The following is a 19,743-nucleotide window of genomic DNA, read 5'->3' as shown; positions in this document are numbered from 1 at the left end:
TCTGAGGATATTATTCATATTGATTGTGGTATTAAGACACACAGAGTAATTCCCCCACTTCTCCCCCTTACTGCTAGTCATACTTAATACTATACCTGAACACAACCTTAGAAGAGGTTGAGGCCCCCATTGTACTCTGGTGACAGTCCTTACCATTTGTTTTCTGCTAAATAGAGATTCATTCATATCTTACATTTAAAAGAAATATGGCTAGAAATTTGTCCAAGAAGCATTTTTAAACTTAATCTGGGCTTCATTTTCCTGGCCATTACTAACTTGTAGCTGTACACAGAAGTATGCCTTGTGAATAAAGTAGTGCCTAAGGGAATTGGTGATGGGAAGGTTTCTCTGGTCTTTTGGTGTGGAGGTGACAAATTAACATCATCTTTTGTTGCATGTGCACAAAATGGCTTTACTCTCTGCACAAGGAACACTTTAAAGATTCTGGATTTGTATCTCCAGTATGGAGGTTCCCTTTGGAAAATGTGGGCTTTTTAAATCAAGACCTTCGAGAAGCATAAAATACCACAAGAGTTTAAAGCCTCCTTCATATCCAAGGAAATGCTATTTCCTTCACCATAAATCTTTTTCTCAGAATCTGGCAGTTCATGACAGGTCAGAGTTGGAGTTACATGATTTTCCTCATTAAGTAGTGAAGAAAACAACAGATGACCGTGATGTACTGGAAGAATATTTAAACCCGAAGCCTCGAGTGGCTCTTAGGGCTGCAAGGAAGATGTGCAGTGCAGTGTGTTGGCCTGGTTATCCTGAGAAATCAGCCTGCTGCAGAGCCACTGTATTGGAAATGGCAGAGCTTTGGTGTCCCCTGTCATTAATACACGTAAGAGCTGTGTGTTTCACATGTTCAGTCCATGACACAAGTTCACATTTCCAAATCGTATTAAAGTAAAATCATCCAAAAATTGTAGAGTGAATCAGGAATAAGAATCTTTCAAACGCTTCTTTCCAAGATAAGTGGTTTTTTTCCTAGATGTAATTTTCTTTATGTAATGTGGATTTTTTACATTTTCTGATTAGTTGTTTGGTCCAAATTTAAGTTAATGGCTCTGATGTTGATAGCAAATCCTCACTAGAAAAATGCAGTGATAAGTTGGTTGATTTCATTGGCCAATGAAATTGTATTGGTATTATTTTTATAAGGAGGTTGAGAAAAATAGATTATTAATATAGTATAGGATAAAGGAATTTTTTTCTTTTTTGTAGGGACTGCGTCAACTCTGCATTGATATATAAGAAATGGTACTGACATATATGTACAAAGCTGACATGGATAGCACTTACAGGTCAAACATAATGTATACTGAAAAGCAGAGAGTGTTTTAGTTTAATGGAAAGCTGAACATTTAAGACTTGAGTACGGACAGCTTTTCAGTACTTCTCTTTTTAGCTTAAAGGAGTGCATTTCTCTCTAGATTTGCAGGATTTGATTCCTCAGTACTTAGATCCCACAGTTGGAGACTGAGTTTTCATATGTGGTAAGGACTGAGAAACATGGTCCAGAGAGGCTCTTTTAAGATGTGTTCTCAACTGTGCAATTTCCTTTAAAGCATGTCCGATAATGTCAGTCCCAAGTCATGGGAAAAATAGTCTACAGTTTTTTATATTTTTATGTTAGCAAAATAATTTGGGTCCTATTTATGATGTACCTTTTCATACTGAGCAGGACTTTATATCATAATGGGTACCCCTGCAGTTAGCTGTCTATACTAGATTAATATTTAGTATGATCAGGGTTATCATCTTAACCCATGGAACTCATTTGTGTAACTAAGCTTTCAAAATTTAATAGAGATAATCAATACAGAATATTTATTTTCTTTTCACTTATTCTATTTTCTGAAGACTTTTTTTGGTGTGTGCCCACTGCTGTCAGTTCTACTTTGTTCTTCACTTTCCTCCTATTGATGCTCTTAATACCACCCAACAGATTTCTAGGCTGCCGCAGTTCTTTTAATCCAAACTCCAGCTACAAGCAGCTGTTCTGTAGGCAGACTTTTTTTTATTAACTTCGTTAGGAACTATGCCATATCATATTACTGTCTTCTGTTCACGGCCCGTGCAGCTGTAGTTGTTGCTTTCCACAAAAGTCTTCACAGAAAGCCATAACCTCGCTTTTCCCAGTAGATTTGTGTGTCCTTTGCTGCCCTTAGGTTATCTTTGCATTGTGAATAAGGTTTTTTCTACTAAATGTTTTTGTTAGTTTAAACCAGTTCCACTGGCCAATTTCAACTTGATATGAGTCTTTGCACTGTGCTAGTGCTTTTTCTACTAAGAATTTCCTTCCATTTAGGTTCTCAAATAAAAACTTGATCTCAGAGCACTCCACCAGCTTTGATTAGCATTGCAGCCAGACAAGAATAGGGTCAAGATCTGCCAAAGTAACTTGTATTTAGGTGTTTAACCTTCTGTCAACTTCAGCAAGAGTTCAGGCATGTAAATAGGTTTTAGGAGCTTAAAATCGCATGTGGATCTGACTTCAGTTATTTTTCATTGAAATTTAGGCATCTTATGAACCACAGTAGATGAACCTGAAAATACCTTGTTCCTCTTCCACTCCAGAAACTGAATTCACTAGCATTTCATGGCTAGCCTCTCTGCCAGCTCCCCAGCTGGCCCTCAGAAGCTGAATTAGAAGTTATTAAATGGAAAATTAGATGGAGTACATTGCACCAAATGTTTCAGACTCAGAAAAACTCCCTACTCCCAGACATAGCTGAATTATAGCAAATGCAATGTAATACAATAGGAAAAGACTGTGAGATATGTGATGAGACTTAAGGGATCTTATGTATGATTCTTGGGAAATTCAAACTTGGGATTAGGATAAGAATTCCCACTAGCTAATCAGAGCACAGTCCTCAGCAATTAGTGCCTTACAATGCCACACTCACAACCTTTTTCATGCCTTTTCTTTCAGTACACCTTTCTGGAAATTTGGATTAATAATAAAGTTCCCAGTAGGTACATGTCAAGGTGTCAGTGTATAAGAATAGATAATCTTTATGCAGTTCCAATGAAACCTGAAATAATAATTGAAAAAGATGCAATTTCTGGCTTCCATAATTTTTAGTGTGAACTGTGATCACTTTATCATAGTTAAGTCATGTTTAGAAAATTTAGACAAGCTGCATGATTACTCTAGGAAGCATGGAATGGTTTGTTCAAATCAGTACCATCTGCGGACAGAAAAGTTGGGGGAATTTTAGTCATTCTTGAGGAATGGAAATCTGATTCTCCATGCTAGAGTAATTGTAATCCTTTTTGTATCTGTAACCCAATAGCATAGCTGTCTTGAAATTGTCTGAACACAATCATCAAGTTCAAGAGATACTGTGCCACTGGGTGTCACTGCTCTTCACTGTGGCCCTAGGATCAAAGCTCTTTGATCTGCTCCAGATTCAGATCACATCTTTTTATTTGTTCTAATGAGTGGTTACATTTATGTTTGATTTGTCTACATAAGGAAGGAGACAAAATTAGCTTGATCTTAAACTGACTAACATTTAAGGCTCTGATTCCATTTTAAAGGTCTGTCTAGGCACTGACAGAAAATTTTACTGTGAATTCTGCTGACTGACCCTTGATTTTGTGGGTTCAAAATATTTTTTTTATATAGGTCTTCATAAACTGGAAAAATGACAACATAAAATAGCTATCAAAGCTTTTGTGTAAAAGAGGAAATGCTTGTCTGATTGTCTGCTATCAGGATACCTGCAAGTTTATCTTTTAAAATGGTGGTTTTCATGTAGCGCTGCTTACTGGGATAATCACAGACATTATCTTCAGCCTTGTGAAGATAGTGTGTATGGGCTCCCTCAGTAGTCAGTGGGTAAAAGGACAGATAGAAACATAATTTCTCCACTGTCCATTCTTTCCCCCACTTTCAGTGAGTTTGTCTCTTTTCCAAATACAAGGAAAGCATATGGAGGCTGGATTCATTAGAATTTTGTTTGTCTGTGGGAGAGTGCACAAATCAGAGCCACCACCATTTTGCCTGATATAATTTCTAGTTCTATGAAAACCAAGTCTCTTTTCCTTCTTTATTGCAAAATTGCTAACTCTCAGTTATTTTTGATGTCATTATCTGTGTTGAAACTGAGGGAACAAGGTACTCTCCTTAAGAAGGAAAGGCCACCATTGTGTCTAGACCATGGGCACTGCTCTTTCTATATCTGTGACTATCCTCTTTAACCTGCCTTGTTTTAGGTGCAGAGACTGCAGTTGTGCCAGCCAGGGCTAAACCAGCTGCACATTTGAGCAAATGAAGGTATATATTTCCACCTTCCTATTGACACTCTCCAAGCACCCAATTACTATCTGCTTTATGGCAAACCCCAGTTTCTGTATTGGAATATAGCCCAACAGTCAGTCTTCTATTCTATCCCACATTTTATCATTATTATATTCGAGTGTGCAGGAATTTATATTTTTGCAGTATCTTAACAGGTATTAATAGCTTACACTACAGTAGAGTAGAGGATTTATAGAGGTGTTTTCTACTAATCATTTGGCATTTCTCTGCTTTTATTTTCCAGAAACTAATAGTCAAACTAGGCCATTTCTTGTAATTTACACAGATAGCTAATGCAGTTTATAGAGTTTTTACGAAAATATTGCAGTGCTTAATTTTTTCAAAAGTGAAAGGACTGAGTATTACATATAGAGATCTGAGCAAGGAAGAATGGTACTGCATGTTTTGAGGTTTTTTACTACTTTCTGTAATTATCTTCATGTTAATAACAACAGAGCAAAACAACTTTAATTTTGATAGCATGGCGTAAAATGATGGAAGTTGTCTATAGCAAAGACTTTTTTTTTTTAATATAGTTTGCTCTTGTTCTGTGTCTGGTTAGTGTGTAGCAAGGTGGGAACCTATGAGGCTGTTGCATGCTGGGGTGTTGTGTACTTGTGCATGAGAGCTGAATGGAAGAACAGGGAAGGCACATGGTTCTCTGCCTACTCCCTCTCCTGCAGACTCCACCTGCTTTGGGCTCATTTGAAGGGATTTTAAATTCTTAACCTTTTCATCAACACAGCTTTGTCTGACTCAGAATTTACATTTCTTGTTAAATATCCATATTTAATGGAGAAGTTTCAGCTTCTTACATTGTGATGATTTTAATAAACAAATTGTTGCAGACAAAAGCAAAGATCAGATATTTCCATAAGGTTGAAAGAAAAGACAAAGGAGTGTTTTCTCTGTTCTTCCCCAGTGATGTTGGTCTGGGATCCTTTTCGTCTTTATGTAAGCCTTGGGACTTCTTCAGTTTCAGTTTGAGGATGTATCACATGTTTTTCTTTTACCAACGATACCACTTCCCCCAAAGACTCCAAAGCACTCTTTAAAGCTAAGTGCACACAATGATTTCTGAGCTGATTTCTCGGCACAGTTTTTCCATACAGAGTATTAGTATTATCTTACAGAGTCTTAGAGATAATGTTAGCTTTTTCTATGACTATGTGATATAGCACAAAACCATATGTTGCATCTAGTTTGTGAAAGCTGGGAGTACACTACTGACTCAATATAGACAGGGTAAACGTGCGTATGTGTCTATCTATGTACATATATGCGCTGCTTCTCTCTCATGGACATGAATATAGCCTGTATATAAATAAATGGAATCAAAGTTTATGGGAAGTTTCTTTTTTATCTGTTATTCAGCTCTTTCTCTTAGCATTCTTGTAAAGCACTTCTATAATGCCAGACAAACATATCACATTGTTAATACTTTTCATTCAGAAGGTGAAACAGGAGACTTATGAAATTTACCTTGATGTGTTGTGTGAGGATTTCATATACTACCAAGAGAGAGGGAGACAAATTAGTATTTCTAAATTAGAGGTAAAGAATCTCAGTTACAACCCACAGTAAAAGGTGCTATGGGTAGGCGAAAAATAACTTTGCCTAATATTTCCTCCCTTAGCTGAGACTTAGCCCCAAAAGTAGCAATAGAAATGTCACACCTCTCAAAGCTGGTCCTACATGCCATGCCCGAAAGAATTTTTCTTTGTTTCAAAACCAACAGTAAATGTATGACACCTAAATACGTACAGTGTGATTTATGCCATTGGAATTATTGTTTATTAAAAACATGAAGTTGACTCTTGGTCTTTAGACATGCTTATTAAAATAATTTTTCAACACTGGATAAAAGTATTATAGTAGCAATCACTTTTCATTCAAATTAAGGTATCTTACAAGTGTTTTAACCTTCAGTTCCTAGTGCTCCCAGGGATATTGTTTTTTCCAATGTGCAATCAACAAGTGTGACCTTGCATTGGAGATCACCAAAATCTATTCTTGGCTACTTTCAAAACTACAAGATTACCACACAGCTACAATCCATCCACTGCAGTGACTGGAAAGCTATGGAATGTATTGAATATGAGATGCATCAGTATTTATATGAAAATGTCATGGATGACTGGATAGAAGACACAGTGTATGGACTGAAAAAATACAGATGGTACAGATTTGCAGTAGCTGCCAGTACGAATGTTGGTTATGGCAGTTCTTCACCTTGGATTTCAACACAAACCCTTCCTGGCTGTAAGTAAGGATGTCTGCTGTGTCTTATAATGCTGTAACAATGTGATGTTCATCTAAATAAGCAAGAACACTTGGTAGAAGTTATTTCTTCATAGACCTAAAATACTGGTGGAGTCAATAAGGATTTATTGCAACTCTGGACCTATGATATATGTATTTATATTATATAAATCGTGCAGTAGATATACATACCTAACGCTGCTTGATATTTTAGTGTCTTTTGTATACTCTTTTATATTTACCGCTTACCCAACAACATTTTCAATCCTCAGCCATACTACACGTGTAGACTTGGGAAGTCTGAATTTTTGCTAGTTTGGGTTGATATGCCATTTTTCAATGCAATTTCACGTGTTGGGTGTGTCAATTTAAAAAGTTGTTCTTCAATTCTTTGACTGAAAGTCTGTTTATTAACATTGTAAAACTTTCCTGAAATTCTGTTGTATGTTCTTCGCAATAGAATTTAAGCAATAGTTTCAGAGGAATTAAGATTTCTTTCCAATTCCATATCCACCTACAGAGTTTACTAATCAGAGTAGCCATGTAACATGCACAGGATTGCCATGACACATATTAGAACTCTCATGCCTCAGCTGAGGATTTAAGTTTCCAAGTAAGAGAAGAAGTAGTTGTCATAAAAAAGTCACCACCAAATATTTGAGAGAAGGGGACATGAAACATAAATTATTTAGGCAGTTGTCATGGGGATATATGACCTTCCCTACCAGTTTGCAGCCATCCTAGGATAGAGAATATCTGAGATCTGGCCTATAGCCTCTGTAGAACAACTGAGAATCACCATGAGTTTCCTTACTTAATCACAGCTCTTTCAGTCATTTCCCCTTACAAAGTAATAATAGAACTACCAAGTACTTAAACAGCTGTGTACCAAAGACTAGTCAACAGTCCAGATACTTACCTTGTCCCACTCGTGTTTTTATAATCATGTGATGTGAACGCAGGAGGCTTTGGACACTGTGATAGTAAACATTACAACAGCCTGTTTTTTTAATAAAGCACAGAAGCACTCGTTTGGATTGAGAAGTGCTGGAATCAGCTGCAGAGTCATTCTCGTGTACACTTACTTTCTTTGTCCAGTGACTCTTATGGGGAAGCTCTGCCTGCAAATCAATGCAACATTTTAAATGAAGGAGAAGGAAAATAACAAACCCAGATGGAGCAGAAAATAGATAACAGAAGTTGTGCAACTCTTGAGCCACCAGCTCTGGGGAGATTTCTTACTATTAATTTGATAGAACTCAGCTGCTGACATATGCAAATACTTATTTTCGAAAAATTGTTGGAGTTTAGAATAGTTAAGGATTTAAACTGGATGGAGAAGCAGATAATGAAAACACATATAATTGCATAAAGTTAGGAACTTCTTATGATTTCCTCTCTGGACAGCGATAATTTGGCTTAAGAGAGAACTAGTTTCCTATCCAGTCCCACTGAAAAAATGGTAGCTAAAAGTATAAACATCTCGATAGACTGCACAAGCCCTTTCCATGCCAGTTGAGTGTCATTCTCAGCAGTAGGTCCTCTGTGTGTTCTGTTAGATAGTTTAAAAGTGGTGGGGTAGAAGTTTAAAAAGTTCCAGCAGTTCTTCAAGCCTAAGTGTCTGGGGCTGCTGACCTGTATCTGTGGCGACGGAAGTAGGCAGCAACGAGTCTCCTGTGAGCTAAATTGGTGACACATCAGGAGATAAGCTGCCTATAAAACACACTCTTGTGGAGTCAAGGAAGCATGGGCACTATTCCAAATGTCATAGCTGGGCACTGGTCTTTTTCCTGGGGTAATAGCAATCAGCTGAGGAGGAAAAAAAGAGGAAGGTGACATGACACAGCTGGGAAGCCAGCTGGCAGCTCCTTTGTGCTTCAGTGCTGGGAGCCTCGCTGAGCAGTGGTTGATCATTAGCAAGGGCAGGTTTCTAGATACCTCATAGTTTTCAAAGCCTAGTTTTTAGAATTACTGTTAACCCCCCCCCTCCTCAGTTCCCCTCTTTCTTTTGCAAAGGCTACAGCCTGTAGGACGAAAGAGAAATTCAGAATGCACCAAACAGGTCTGGCACACTGGGCAGCCTTGCAAAGTGTATGCAGAAAACAGGTGTTGATCTCCCTCTCCTTTCCCTCATGGACAGGGCCAAGCATCCTCTGGATTAGCCTGCTGATACACAGCCAATATATACATGGTCTGTTAGGGCTTAGGAGTGCTTAGCTGCTATGTAAAATACCCTGAGTACTTAGCCCATAAAATCAATGGGAGCTGTGTTTGCACATTTGAGAGCAGAAGCTAGGCACCATTTCACTTGATTTTCAAGAAGTGCCTCTGTAAGACATTGCTTCTACCAGAGTTAAAGTTACCTTCATTGTGAAATAATAGTTAAAGAATTTTTTCTTCATAATTCATTGTGTTCTCAGAAATTTGTGTTTCTCTCAAGCCTAAAAAAAATATTAATGTACTGTATTCAGGAGGTTACAGCATTTAAGCTGAAAACTGTTAGACTCAATTCCCAGAATATAAAGAGAAGAAACTTCAACGGCAGCAAAAATTACGTAAAAGACATCCTAAATAATTTTTACAAGTTCTGAGGATTTGATTGTTGTGCTAAAGCAGAAATAACTAATAATTCTGACCATCCAGTGAATAAGGTGAAGATCTTAGCTGTTTATTTCAGTTGGTCATTATGAAGACAAATGTAAGGCTATAGGAATTCTTTTCATGATTCTTTATCTCATTTGCAAGTTTCAAACAAAAAATAATGGCGGTGTTCTGTACTGCTAGTGGTTATAGAGTTACTCTGTTGAAAATATTGTGGATTGTTAGTACAGTCCAGTTCTCACATCACACAGATAAACTATTCAGCCTTCTGTCTTGCAGATTATCCTCACAGGAATTGTCTTACTGTCTCATAAAGTAGTGTGATGGCACCATTATTACTTAGCTGATTGATTACCCAAGAGCCAAATCTATTCTTCAAGATTAAATATGTTTGTCATAACTTAGATTTATATAGTTACCAGCACAGAAGATCACAGTGTTGTTTCACAGTAAGGGAAAGAGCAAGAAATGTTTTCCATAGCTATGGAAACTTTGTTCCCTCACACCTGCACTTACCCCCAGTTTTACTCTTACATTTATAAGAAAAATAGCATTGGCCGAACTTAGGTTTTATGAGAGAAAAATAATTGTGGAGGGTCAGTGTTAGATGGAAAATGAATGACAGTGAGATCACTGACCTCATTTTGGATCCCGTACAGTTACACAATACAATGCTTTTTGGTAAACTGCCAAATCCCCTAATACCAGCATATACTGAGGTATAAAGGAAAATCCCAGATGCTCGAATGTCCCATGAAGGCTAGGACATAGAAGCATGGGGCAGAGGGTTATGCTTCTCTTTTCAGCGCCTTCTTTCCCAATCCCTGCTGATACCCAGTTGCCTGGTACTATTAAAGAAATACATCTCTGTGATAAAAAGTACTGAGATTTCATGTCTTGTTATGTGTTCTTTCTTCTAGAAAGCCTTGCCTGAGAGAAGTTCTTTTTCTTTGTTTGTTACATTTCCTCAAAAGTAAACATTGGAATAATTATGGACGAATATAAGACATAACTGTTTAAAATTATGTAAAAATTACTTAGATGATTAAAAATTAAATAACTGAAGGACACAATTTTTTGGGGAAAAAGGAAAAACAGAGCTGATCCTAACCAAACTGGCAAGCATGAATTTTTTTAGAAGACTGGAGTATTCAGTCTTATTTTTGAGGATTATGCTAAATGATGGGCTATCCAGACTTATCTTCAAACTAACACACTTAACTGCTGCCTTAGCATCAGGACACAGATGGATGGCAAAGATGACCCTGACCTCCATAAGACCCACATTCCTGTGCAAGGATAGAAGCATGATAATCAGGAAATGATGGTTATTAGTTACAGAAAATGCATTATTGTGAAAACCAGGAAAAAAGTGCTTATGAGAGGAAGTGATTGGATTATGGAGGAATGAGAGAATAAGACTAGGTCATTTCTCCAGAGTAAATTGCTGTGATTTATAAGAGAAAGGGGGTAGTGATATCATGGCTTCATATTGACCAGATTCATTTCACAAACAAACCTAAATCAGAAAGCAGCAGTTATCCACTGAATCAAACACAGTTTTTAAAAAGATGTTTTTTGTAAGACATGAGACATGTCAGATACCTTTCATTTTGTAGTTTTCTCCCCAACTGTACATGCTATTTCAGAAAATATTCCTACATTTCAGTATGACTTAGTTAATGTCTGATATTTTACTTTTCATTATGAAAATAAACCAGGTATTAATGCTTACACGTACTTTAGATAAGTATCTTAAATATAGCATACAATCAGAATTTTCTTGCAAATATCTAAAAATGCATCAAGTATAAACTACATATGGAAATTAACCAAATAAGTAACTGCAGATTGCATAATTTGTAGATTAGATTATGCTTTAAAATTATTCCCCACCATCACTGCAGAGTGGCTTTTGAAAAAATACTGAGAGACTAAATATTCCATTAGTTCTATGAAAAAGCAATGGAAAATTGTCTTTGGAAAATTGGTTGGTTTGAAAACTAAGGCTCAAGAAGCTATATATAAATAATTTTATACTGTTTTTCAGAAATTTCATTTTGCGATAAAGTTAATAGATATCACTGCCATAGTTACTGAAAGACACTGTTTAGCAACAAGCCTGACATGCATTACCTGAAAAATAAAATGTGTGCTTATTTTCATTTTCAGGGAACTTGCTTGCCTTTGTATTTTGTTTTATCTGTTGTACCTCCGCGGTTGACAGCTAGCCTTCTCTGAACACTCTCCTCTTTTACCATCCCTCATGTGCACTCACAGCTCATTTAGTTACACTCTTCATTCAGTTGCTCCATACTATTCAGTATTTTTGGGGACTGCTTCCAATGGTTGAATTTGATCCTGCCTATAAAGTCTTATAAACTCCTGCTAATCCCAGCACAGGAATCTAATTCCTATATCCAACACCCTAAACTCACTATAGCGCCTTACCTAATCCCAAATACTTCTGTTTTATTCTGCAACAATGGTGCCAAATTTTCAACTCCATAGTGCAAAATTTTATTATTTTCCTCATTAATCTTTCACACATAATTGCAACAGTTACATACTTCTTTTCATGTTCTTTTCCTACTCTGTGTTCTTTCGGGAGAACTAAGTAGTCTTGCATGCCCTCCAAATATTTTCCTCATTTAGCCCTCTTACCTAATGATTAATAATGGCAAACTGCATATTCATATGTTAATCTTGTTTGAGAAAAGAGCCTGCATCTTCTGATTAGCATAGGTATGATCACTTCAGTATTTTTTTTATAATATGTTGTTAACTGATATGTATATTTTTGTGGTAGATTGAAAAGGCACCATAAAGCCAAGTTCTGGAAATATGTACAAATATGTTGTTGTTTTATAACAGGCTGTTCAGTGATACTTACCACAGTTGTCTTTTTTTTGTAGTAGATCCAAAAACAAGGCACCCTGGAGCCAAGTTTTGTAATTATCTATGAATCAGTTGTCATTCTATACCAAATTTTATGTTCCTGAAATTTAAAAGGTTATTATGAACAAATAATACCGCTTACTGAGAATTGCTACGTTGTTATTATGATTTCATTAATTTCTTATTCATGACTAAGAAATAACTAGCTTAATTCACATATCACCCTGACAAATGGAAATTTTAGGGAAATCCCATTTCTTAGTGTGAACATTCTTGCCCTCTTTCAATTCTTACCACTTCTTTTGTTTGGGTTTTCAGTAGTTTCTCAACATGTTAAGAATAAATTGAAAGGAAATGTAAAAAATTATTTCTGCTTGTACTTTCCAATACTACTGGAAATTTTTTCTAGCATGCAGAATATGATGTCTTTTCACAATTTCTTGTTCTTTGAATTATTCATTTGACATAAACAAATATATTATGATTGTCTATTTGTATAAATATTTGCATATATTTTACTTGTGTCATGTGAAATACTTATAAAGAACTTGTAATTAAATGACCCTATAATCTCAATTTAAGATGAAGTCGTAGGTAGTCCATACTCTAGAAAAATTGTAGTGGTTGCAATGAAAGATGTATTTCTAAATCACATGGTGTGCCTTACATATGAAAGAAAGGAAAAAATTATAGTTATTTAAGCAATGTATAATCTTAAATATGTGAAAAAGCTTCATTTTCAAATCTCTACTGGCCATTAAAATTACTGTGTTATTTTTTGTGCACTTCTTTGGCCATGATTCACATACACAGTTTTTTCTACAGCTCCAGATGGTCCTCCAGAAAATGTGACAGTTTTAGCTACATCTCCTCACAGTATTAATGTCAGCTGGAGTGAACCTGCCATCATTACGGGACCAACGAGCTACCTCATAGATGTTACCTCAGTAAGGCAATTCTGTTTTACTGTTAGTGGTTATACAGATGTTTGGGGATATTAATACCACAGCAGATATTCTTATAGAGATTTTAGAGCAGACATAACTAGATTGAAAACCATATAGTTGTGTCTATTTCCTCATAAATTCTTCATAAGAATTAATTGTACGTTTATTAATTTATTAATGGAAGATAAATTAATTACTTCATATTAAAAAAAGTGATAGTAAGAGGTCTTGGAGAAAAAAAAGAGTGTGCCTATAAACGTACACAGGAAAGCAGTAGTTGAGCTTTGTGAAAGTGAACCTCTTTTTAGCCGTCATGACATTTGTTTCTTCAAAGGAGGGAAGTGCTCATAGTAGTGATTCTACGAATGAAAATGGAGAGCTTAGCAAAAGGAAATGACTTGCACAAGCTTACATGGCACCAGAGGGAAAACTTTAAAGTCAAGCTAGATTTCCCACTTTGCACTTGGTGCTCTGTCCATTAGATTAGCTGTATTTTGGTAGCACAATAATAACATTTCTTTCTCCTTGACCTTTATAACCAAAAAAACTGACATGAAAGAAAAACTCTGGTGGCTTTTCTCTTTTCATCCTCTGCTACATTTCCAAAGCTTCCTAAAACCACCATTAATAAACCTCATTTCCTGCCCTGTGGCAAGATAGTCAACTAAGTTCAAGCACATGAGAAGTAGGATATAGGTTCCCTGTTCTGCCAGAAATTACATAGACAGGGCTGTAAGTGAAAATATGAAGTATTTTATGAGACTTTACCCAGGACAAGTTGCTGTTTGCAGTTTCAAAAATTCTGAATCAGTCCGTTAGATGGTAGGAAAAAAAACATTAAAAAGCAGTTCAAACTATTTAAGGCCTTTAAACACAAATTTTCTTTAAGATTTCTGAGAAGAGAGTAAGACTATGTGTGTATATTTAATTTTTCTGAGTCTGTCATAAGAATTACAGACCTGCTAGTATATTAATGCTGAGATATTTCTGCAATCAAAATTTCTAAGGAGATAATAAAAAATACCAAATATTTTTAAGCTACTCAGAAAAGTTACAAGAGAGAGTAATGTGTAGTCCTGCAATTTTCCTCTAAGTTCATTGTACAACATGCAGAGTGAAATCTGCTCAGTTCTGAACATGCTTACTGCAGCAGTAGAATGGCAGGATGAAGGATGTACAACAAGGGGAGGACATATAGGGATGTTTCCTTGGCCCAATGGGTAGGTCGCTAAAAACTACACAGCAAGTTTTATTTCTCCTCTAATAAAATTAGGGAAAACTTCCTCCTTGTGAAAAATTCCTGTCATTTTTTACTAAACAGCATTATAGTGCATCAGCAGAAAAACATTTCATGGTTTTCATAAAACTTACAAATTCAATTTTCAAAGCTTGATTTTTTTTGGGTTTAATATTTTATCAATCTGTATTGAAACAATTTCCTCTCTGATAATTCCAAAATTATAAATTATATAATCTCAATCTATACTCTGAAAATATTATAAATACCTTATCAATATAAGTTATAATAAAACTCCTGAAGCAGGATGAACTGAGGAATGTGCCAGGTGAACTTGCCAGCATTTGAAAGGAACTTTAAAAAATGGTTTAAATCTTCAGTTTGGAGGACTAGTTTTGTTTTTACAAAGTGAGTTTTTTGTTTGGTTGGTTGGTTTTTTTCCAAATATTTTTCAGATAACCAGCTTTGTGTTTATGGATTCCTTCTAATTAGATGTTGTCTGCCTAATGATCAGTAACTACAGATGCCAGTTCTGTAGAACTTTAGTAGACAAATCTATTCCTTCTTAAAGACCAATAAAGCTGTCACAATCTTTTTCAGTGAAATTTTTAGTATATATTTTATTGTCGCAGCGGGAAATTTTTTTGAAGACTCCAAATTCCACAAACTTCCAGTATGTATATTTTTATTCTCAACTGAGTATCTTTGAATATTTATAAAAATAGCATCATGGAACAGAATAATTCCGGTTTCTACTCTGTTATATACTAAAAGTTAATAATTAGTATTCATAACTGAATGTATTAGGATTCTGCTTAAATTGCTAGGATGTTCCTTGCAGTTTTAAAGATCAGAAAAACTAAAAAGTGCTCTTTTGTTATTGTTCCTCCAAGTCATGTTTTAGTTTGTCTTACAGCCTACTATAATTAGAAGTAGTTCTGAATAAAATATTCCTGGAAATGGGTAAGGAAAATGAAACTTAACCATTAAACTTCATGAAGAGTAGAAATACATTTAATGATGTAGTGTTGTGATTGTACTTTAGCTGTTGAATAAATATTTATATGCCGGACTTTTGATAGTCAGATAGAAGAAAGTGTTTCAGCTCTTGATGGCCCTCCCAGGAAATGAATGTCTGTTTAATTCATCACAAAGTTTAGTTCAGGTTAATTCTCAGTGGGGATATATGCCTATCCATCAAATAAAAGGTATGCTTGACCTATTCTAATGTTTTATCAGCTGCATTTAATACAGATTTTGTTCAGTGGGAAAACTACTGTACAGCTACCTAATCCTCTTTTCAAATTACACACTGAAGAAACAATAATAAAAACATTATTAACTGAAGCAGTGGGAATATACATAAATAGAATTTTGTAAATGATACTTGATGAAACACTCTTTTTTTCCTTTTTCTTGTTTTTGAAGCTACCATTAGAAGTGATTAGTTGGATAAAAAGTCTAACGCTGGAGATTTTTCTACAGAACTTCCGATTATTTGAGATGTAAGGATGATAGGTATCCACAATGTAACCCAACACATAGGCTGCTCTAACACAGAAACAAATGTGCCTAAAATATTCCTCACAAATTATTTGTTACCCTTTCCATGTCATATCCAGTGCTGCAAATTGCTCAGCAACCCTCAATAGATTATTTTAGTTTATAACTAAATGAATAGTCATAGTTTTATTTACTTTTTTAGGTATGTCATTGCATACTGTGTAATTTTTAATTCCAGTTGGTTTTTTGTGCAAGTAAAATTTCTATTTGTATTTTCATGAACACTGCAAACAAGGGGTTCTCTTCAATTTATTAACATCATTTTTTATATTTTAAACTTATTACTAGGTCTTCTGTAATCCTCCCTTTTTTAGATTGAACCCTAAAGCTTTCCAGCTTTTCTAGTGAGAAAATTACTCCTTCCCAACTCTCTCATAAAACAGAATTAATACATCCAAAGAAGAATCTCACTTTCTGCTGTAGTATCAACATTATATATTGCTGCCCAATTTTCTAATTGTATTCCAAACAATCTTCTGCTATATAGCTGCTCATCTTCTGGGTCTTTGCCTAGTTTGATTCCCATTTCAGGTCACTACAGTTGCCTTGGCCCAGTGCCTCCAAATTGGTCCATCTTCACTTGGTGTGAGACAGCACCACCCAAACAGCCCATTCCCTTAAGTGCATACTGCATGGAATGCCACAGAGGCAACACGTGGGTGAGATGGGAATGTACTCCCCAGCACAACTTTATACTCATGGTACCTAGAAACTTCTTGTGAAATCTCCTATGTAACTAGTTAGAAAAGTGGAAGAATAAAATTTAAATAAGGTGTTCAAATAATAATTTCCTGCTTTTGCCTGTTTCAAGCCTTGTAACAACTTTTTTTCCTTTTTTTTACTATATTTTTAAAGGTAGATAATGACAACTATAAAGGTCGGTTTTTGAAGACAAATGAGGAGGGTAAAGTCTTAGAAATTTCTGATTTAAAAGCATTTACAAGGTATTCTGTAGTAATCATTGCCTTTACGGGGGATGTGAATGCTGCACTCCTAGAAGGCAAGGCTAGTTCCTCAGTAATTGTCTCCACTTTTGAAGCAGGTTTGTATTTTTTCTACTTTATACAGATCAAACTTCACAGTTTTACTTTAATTTGACAAATGAATGAGAAATTTGAACACAAAATGGGCTTTTAATACAGATTTGTCCTCACAATATTTTCCTTTAATATTTAAAAAGGTGTCAGACAACAAAAAATGAATGGTTATAAATACTAAGATTTATCTTTAGTTATGCAGGGATCCTACCTTGCTCCATGTAAAATTTGGATATGTGGAACACAGCCATGCAGATTACTTCTATAGCCAATGAAGACAAAGGTTCTATCTATATTAGCATGTATATTTAAGACACCTATCACAGGCAGGCATCACTCCCTTGTGGAGGTGCCTGTTTTTCTTGAGACAACTGAAAACTCTATACAACATCCTTGGTCTTGGTGCAAAATTTAAACATAAAAAATTAAGTGAAGTGCATCTTACCATTTATAAATGGGATCTGTGCTGACTTGATGACATTATTTATGTATTCTCAGAGGAAGGAAGTTGCTAGCGAAGGCCCACAGGAATCTCTGCTTGAGTCAGCTGTTCCACAGATTCATAACAATCTGGAGAATGAGCTAGATTTTAAGGTGACAAAAGTAGATGATGCTGTTAAGTTACTCAGAGAAATAAAACTGAGAGATGAGCTGTTACAGAAAAGTAGATAGCATTTGCATTTGCTCAGAAAAATAGAAATAGATGTACATGGGGAAGATGTAGTCCTAACTTTACATATATAGATCACAGTTATGCTCTGTCTACTATCTTTGTTGGTTCTGATTTGTTTTCAATTTTTTAAAAAAACAAGCAAGACACTAAAAATATTTTCTCAAGGGGTATTAAAGTTTTGTTTCATCCGAACTAATTATCACCTGTGTATAAAGCACAATTCCCTTATCTCTATCTGCAGAACATCTTTTTTAGTTATATACTCAGGTTAATTTCATATTTAAGTGTACTACACAGTGATTTTATTTATCATTTATCCTTCCTTTGATGTATAAAAAGCCAAGGTCTCTATTGATACGATACTATATGAGTGTGTACATCCATCCATCCATATATATATATATGTATCTCCAATGCTTTAAATAAGTTAAATTCTAAGGATTCCATGACCTATTTCTATCCCTGTGGTCTTTTACTGTGGAAAAGTTAAAAAGTAAACTATGTCGTAGCTGGATCTGTTCTGAGATAGACAGCATCCTGTCTAGCTACCTTTTCTGGTAGCCCTTTTCCTTATGTAAATATGTGATACATTAGGATGTGCAGTAACTTTAGAGAGAAACAGTTATTTTTTTTCCATCTCGTTTCATCTGTTTTGCACAGCTTAGCTTGGTTAGGACCAGTTTACGCAGAGTTACTCCAGAGAAGCCTGAGTAAGCATTTGTTGGCTAGTATAAAAAACCTGGGCAATAGGACAACTGCATCTAAATCCTTTGCTGAGGGAATGTGTTTACCTTCCATTGCTTGATTTCACTATTTAGAGGTCACGCTACATACTTGTCTGCTCAGGTAGAGCAATAAATATTTAGCTGCCTGGAAAGAATGTTACAGCCTTTTCTTTCAGATAGAAACATTGGGAAAATGATTTATACCTTTGCTGTCCTGAGAATAAGCTATTGGAACAAGCATTTGACAAGAAACTGCCCCCGGGAAAAATGCATGTTGTGCTTGTGTCTGAGCATCAGCTAGTGGAAAAATTTTTCCTAAAGATTTAGTTATGGTAAGCAGAGACTCTTAGGAGCACAGTGGCTTGTTTATATGTTAGGAGAGAGCTTGCTGTCAACAGAGGCCTTTCAGAAAGGGATACTCACTGACTCTTGCTTCTTGCTTGTCAACCCATGCAAGGATTTGTTTAGCCCAGATGTCTTTCAAGGTATAATGATGTTTTCAGGCTTTCTCAGCAGATAATCATAAAAAAATTTTCTGAGTAGAGACTATTGAGTGTTATCTAATCATTATTTTTAAAGTTTGTAGCATTCAGTGCCATTAAGAATTCAGTGCCACATTCATTAAGAATAGGATTTCAGTAGATATTTGTCTTTTTATTGTGATTATGAATACTTACGTATGCAGTAAGTATTTGAGAATTTTTTATAAAACCAGAAACTATCAGTGAAATAATACTGATATACAAAAAAATTACAATTTTAATTTTTCAGGTTTTACTCTAATAGTAATAGTAGTAAACTGATTTTGGGTCATTGAAATATTTATTTCAGTGCCTGAAGACCCACCTAACAACATAACTTTTCAGAAGATACCAGATGAAGTAACAAAGTTCCAAGTAACATTTGTGCCACCATCTGAACCAAATGGAAATATTCAAGTGTATCAAGCTATGGTTTACAATGAAGATGACCCTGCTGCCATCCAGATCCACAACCTTAGTGTCATTGAAAAAAAAGATCAGTCAGTCACTGCCATGATAGAAGGACTAAAAGGAGGACATACCTATAATGTCAGCGTAAGAACTGATACAGTTGGGGGGGTGTATTTTTTTCTTTGATGTAAGTGTGAGATTAGTTTGAAACTTTGACTGAATATGAGATTTTCATGCCAAGAAGGTTAGCTGGGGTGCAAAGAGAGGCAGGTCTGAGGAACAAGGGGAGCAATGAACAGGATAGAGTGAGTGGGAGCAGAACACATCACTAGTCTGGATGACCAGTTCATGCGCTTAGCAAAGCAATCTGTGACACATAGTCACAAGCACAAGACTAAATCTCTCTCTTAATTCCACTACTGGAATTGTTCATTTGGCTTATAGGACATGAAAGGTTCAGTTCTGCAAGGGGAGCTTGCTAGAAGTATGTGCATGAAGTACTTTCAAATACTCAGAGGCAGGCACACGAGAGGAGAAAAGATCATTCTTTAAGTGG

The 19,743-nt window shown here is 35.7% G+C and overlaps 1 protein-coding gene across 1 annotated transcript in view; it reads left to right on the top strand.

The window, feature by feature from the left end:
- The window catches only part of PTPRQ (protein tyrosine phosphatase receptor type Q), a 133,490-nt gene that overhangs the window by 78,992 nt on the left and 34,755 nt on the right, over positions 1-19,743 (top strand). Inside the window, exons 43-46 of the mRNA XM_048302757.1 lie at positions 6,242-6,574; positions 12,899-13,020; positions 16,676-16,862; positions 19,087-19,331. Coding sequence (XP_048158714.1) covers positions 6,242-6,574; positions 12,899-13,020; positions 16,676-16,862; positions 19,087-19,331 — 887 coding nt within the window. The remainder of the gene's footprint in view (positions 1-6,241; positions 6,575-12,898; positions 13,021-16,675; positions 16,863-19,086; positions 19,332-19,743) is intronic.

Source organism: Corvus hawaiiensis, chromosome 4, assembly GCF_020740725.1.
Source record: "Corvus hawaiiensis isolate bCorHaw1 chromosome 4, bCorHaw1.pri.cur, whole genome shotgun sequence".
Lineage (NCBI taxonomy): Eukaryota > Metazoa > Chordata > Aves > Passeriformes > Corvidae > Corvus > Corvus hawaiiensis.
This window is presented reverse-complemented; position numbering and strand designations above follow the sequence as displayed.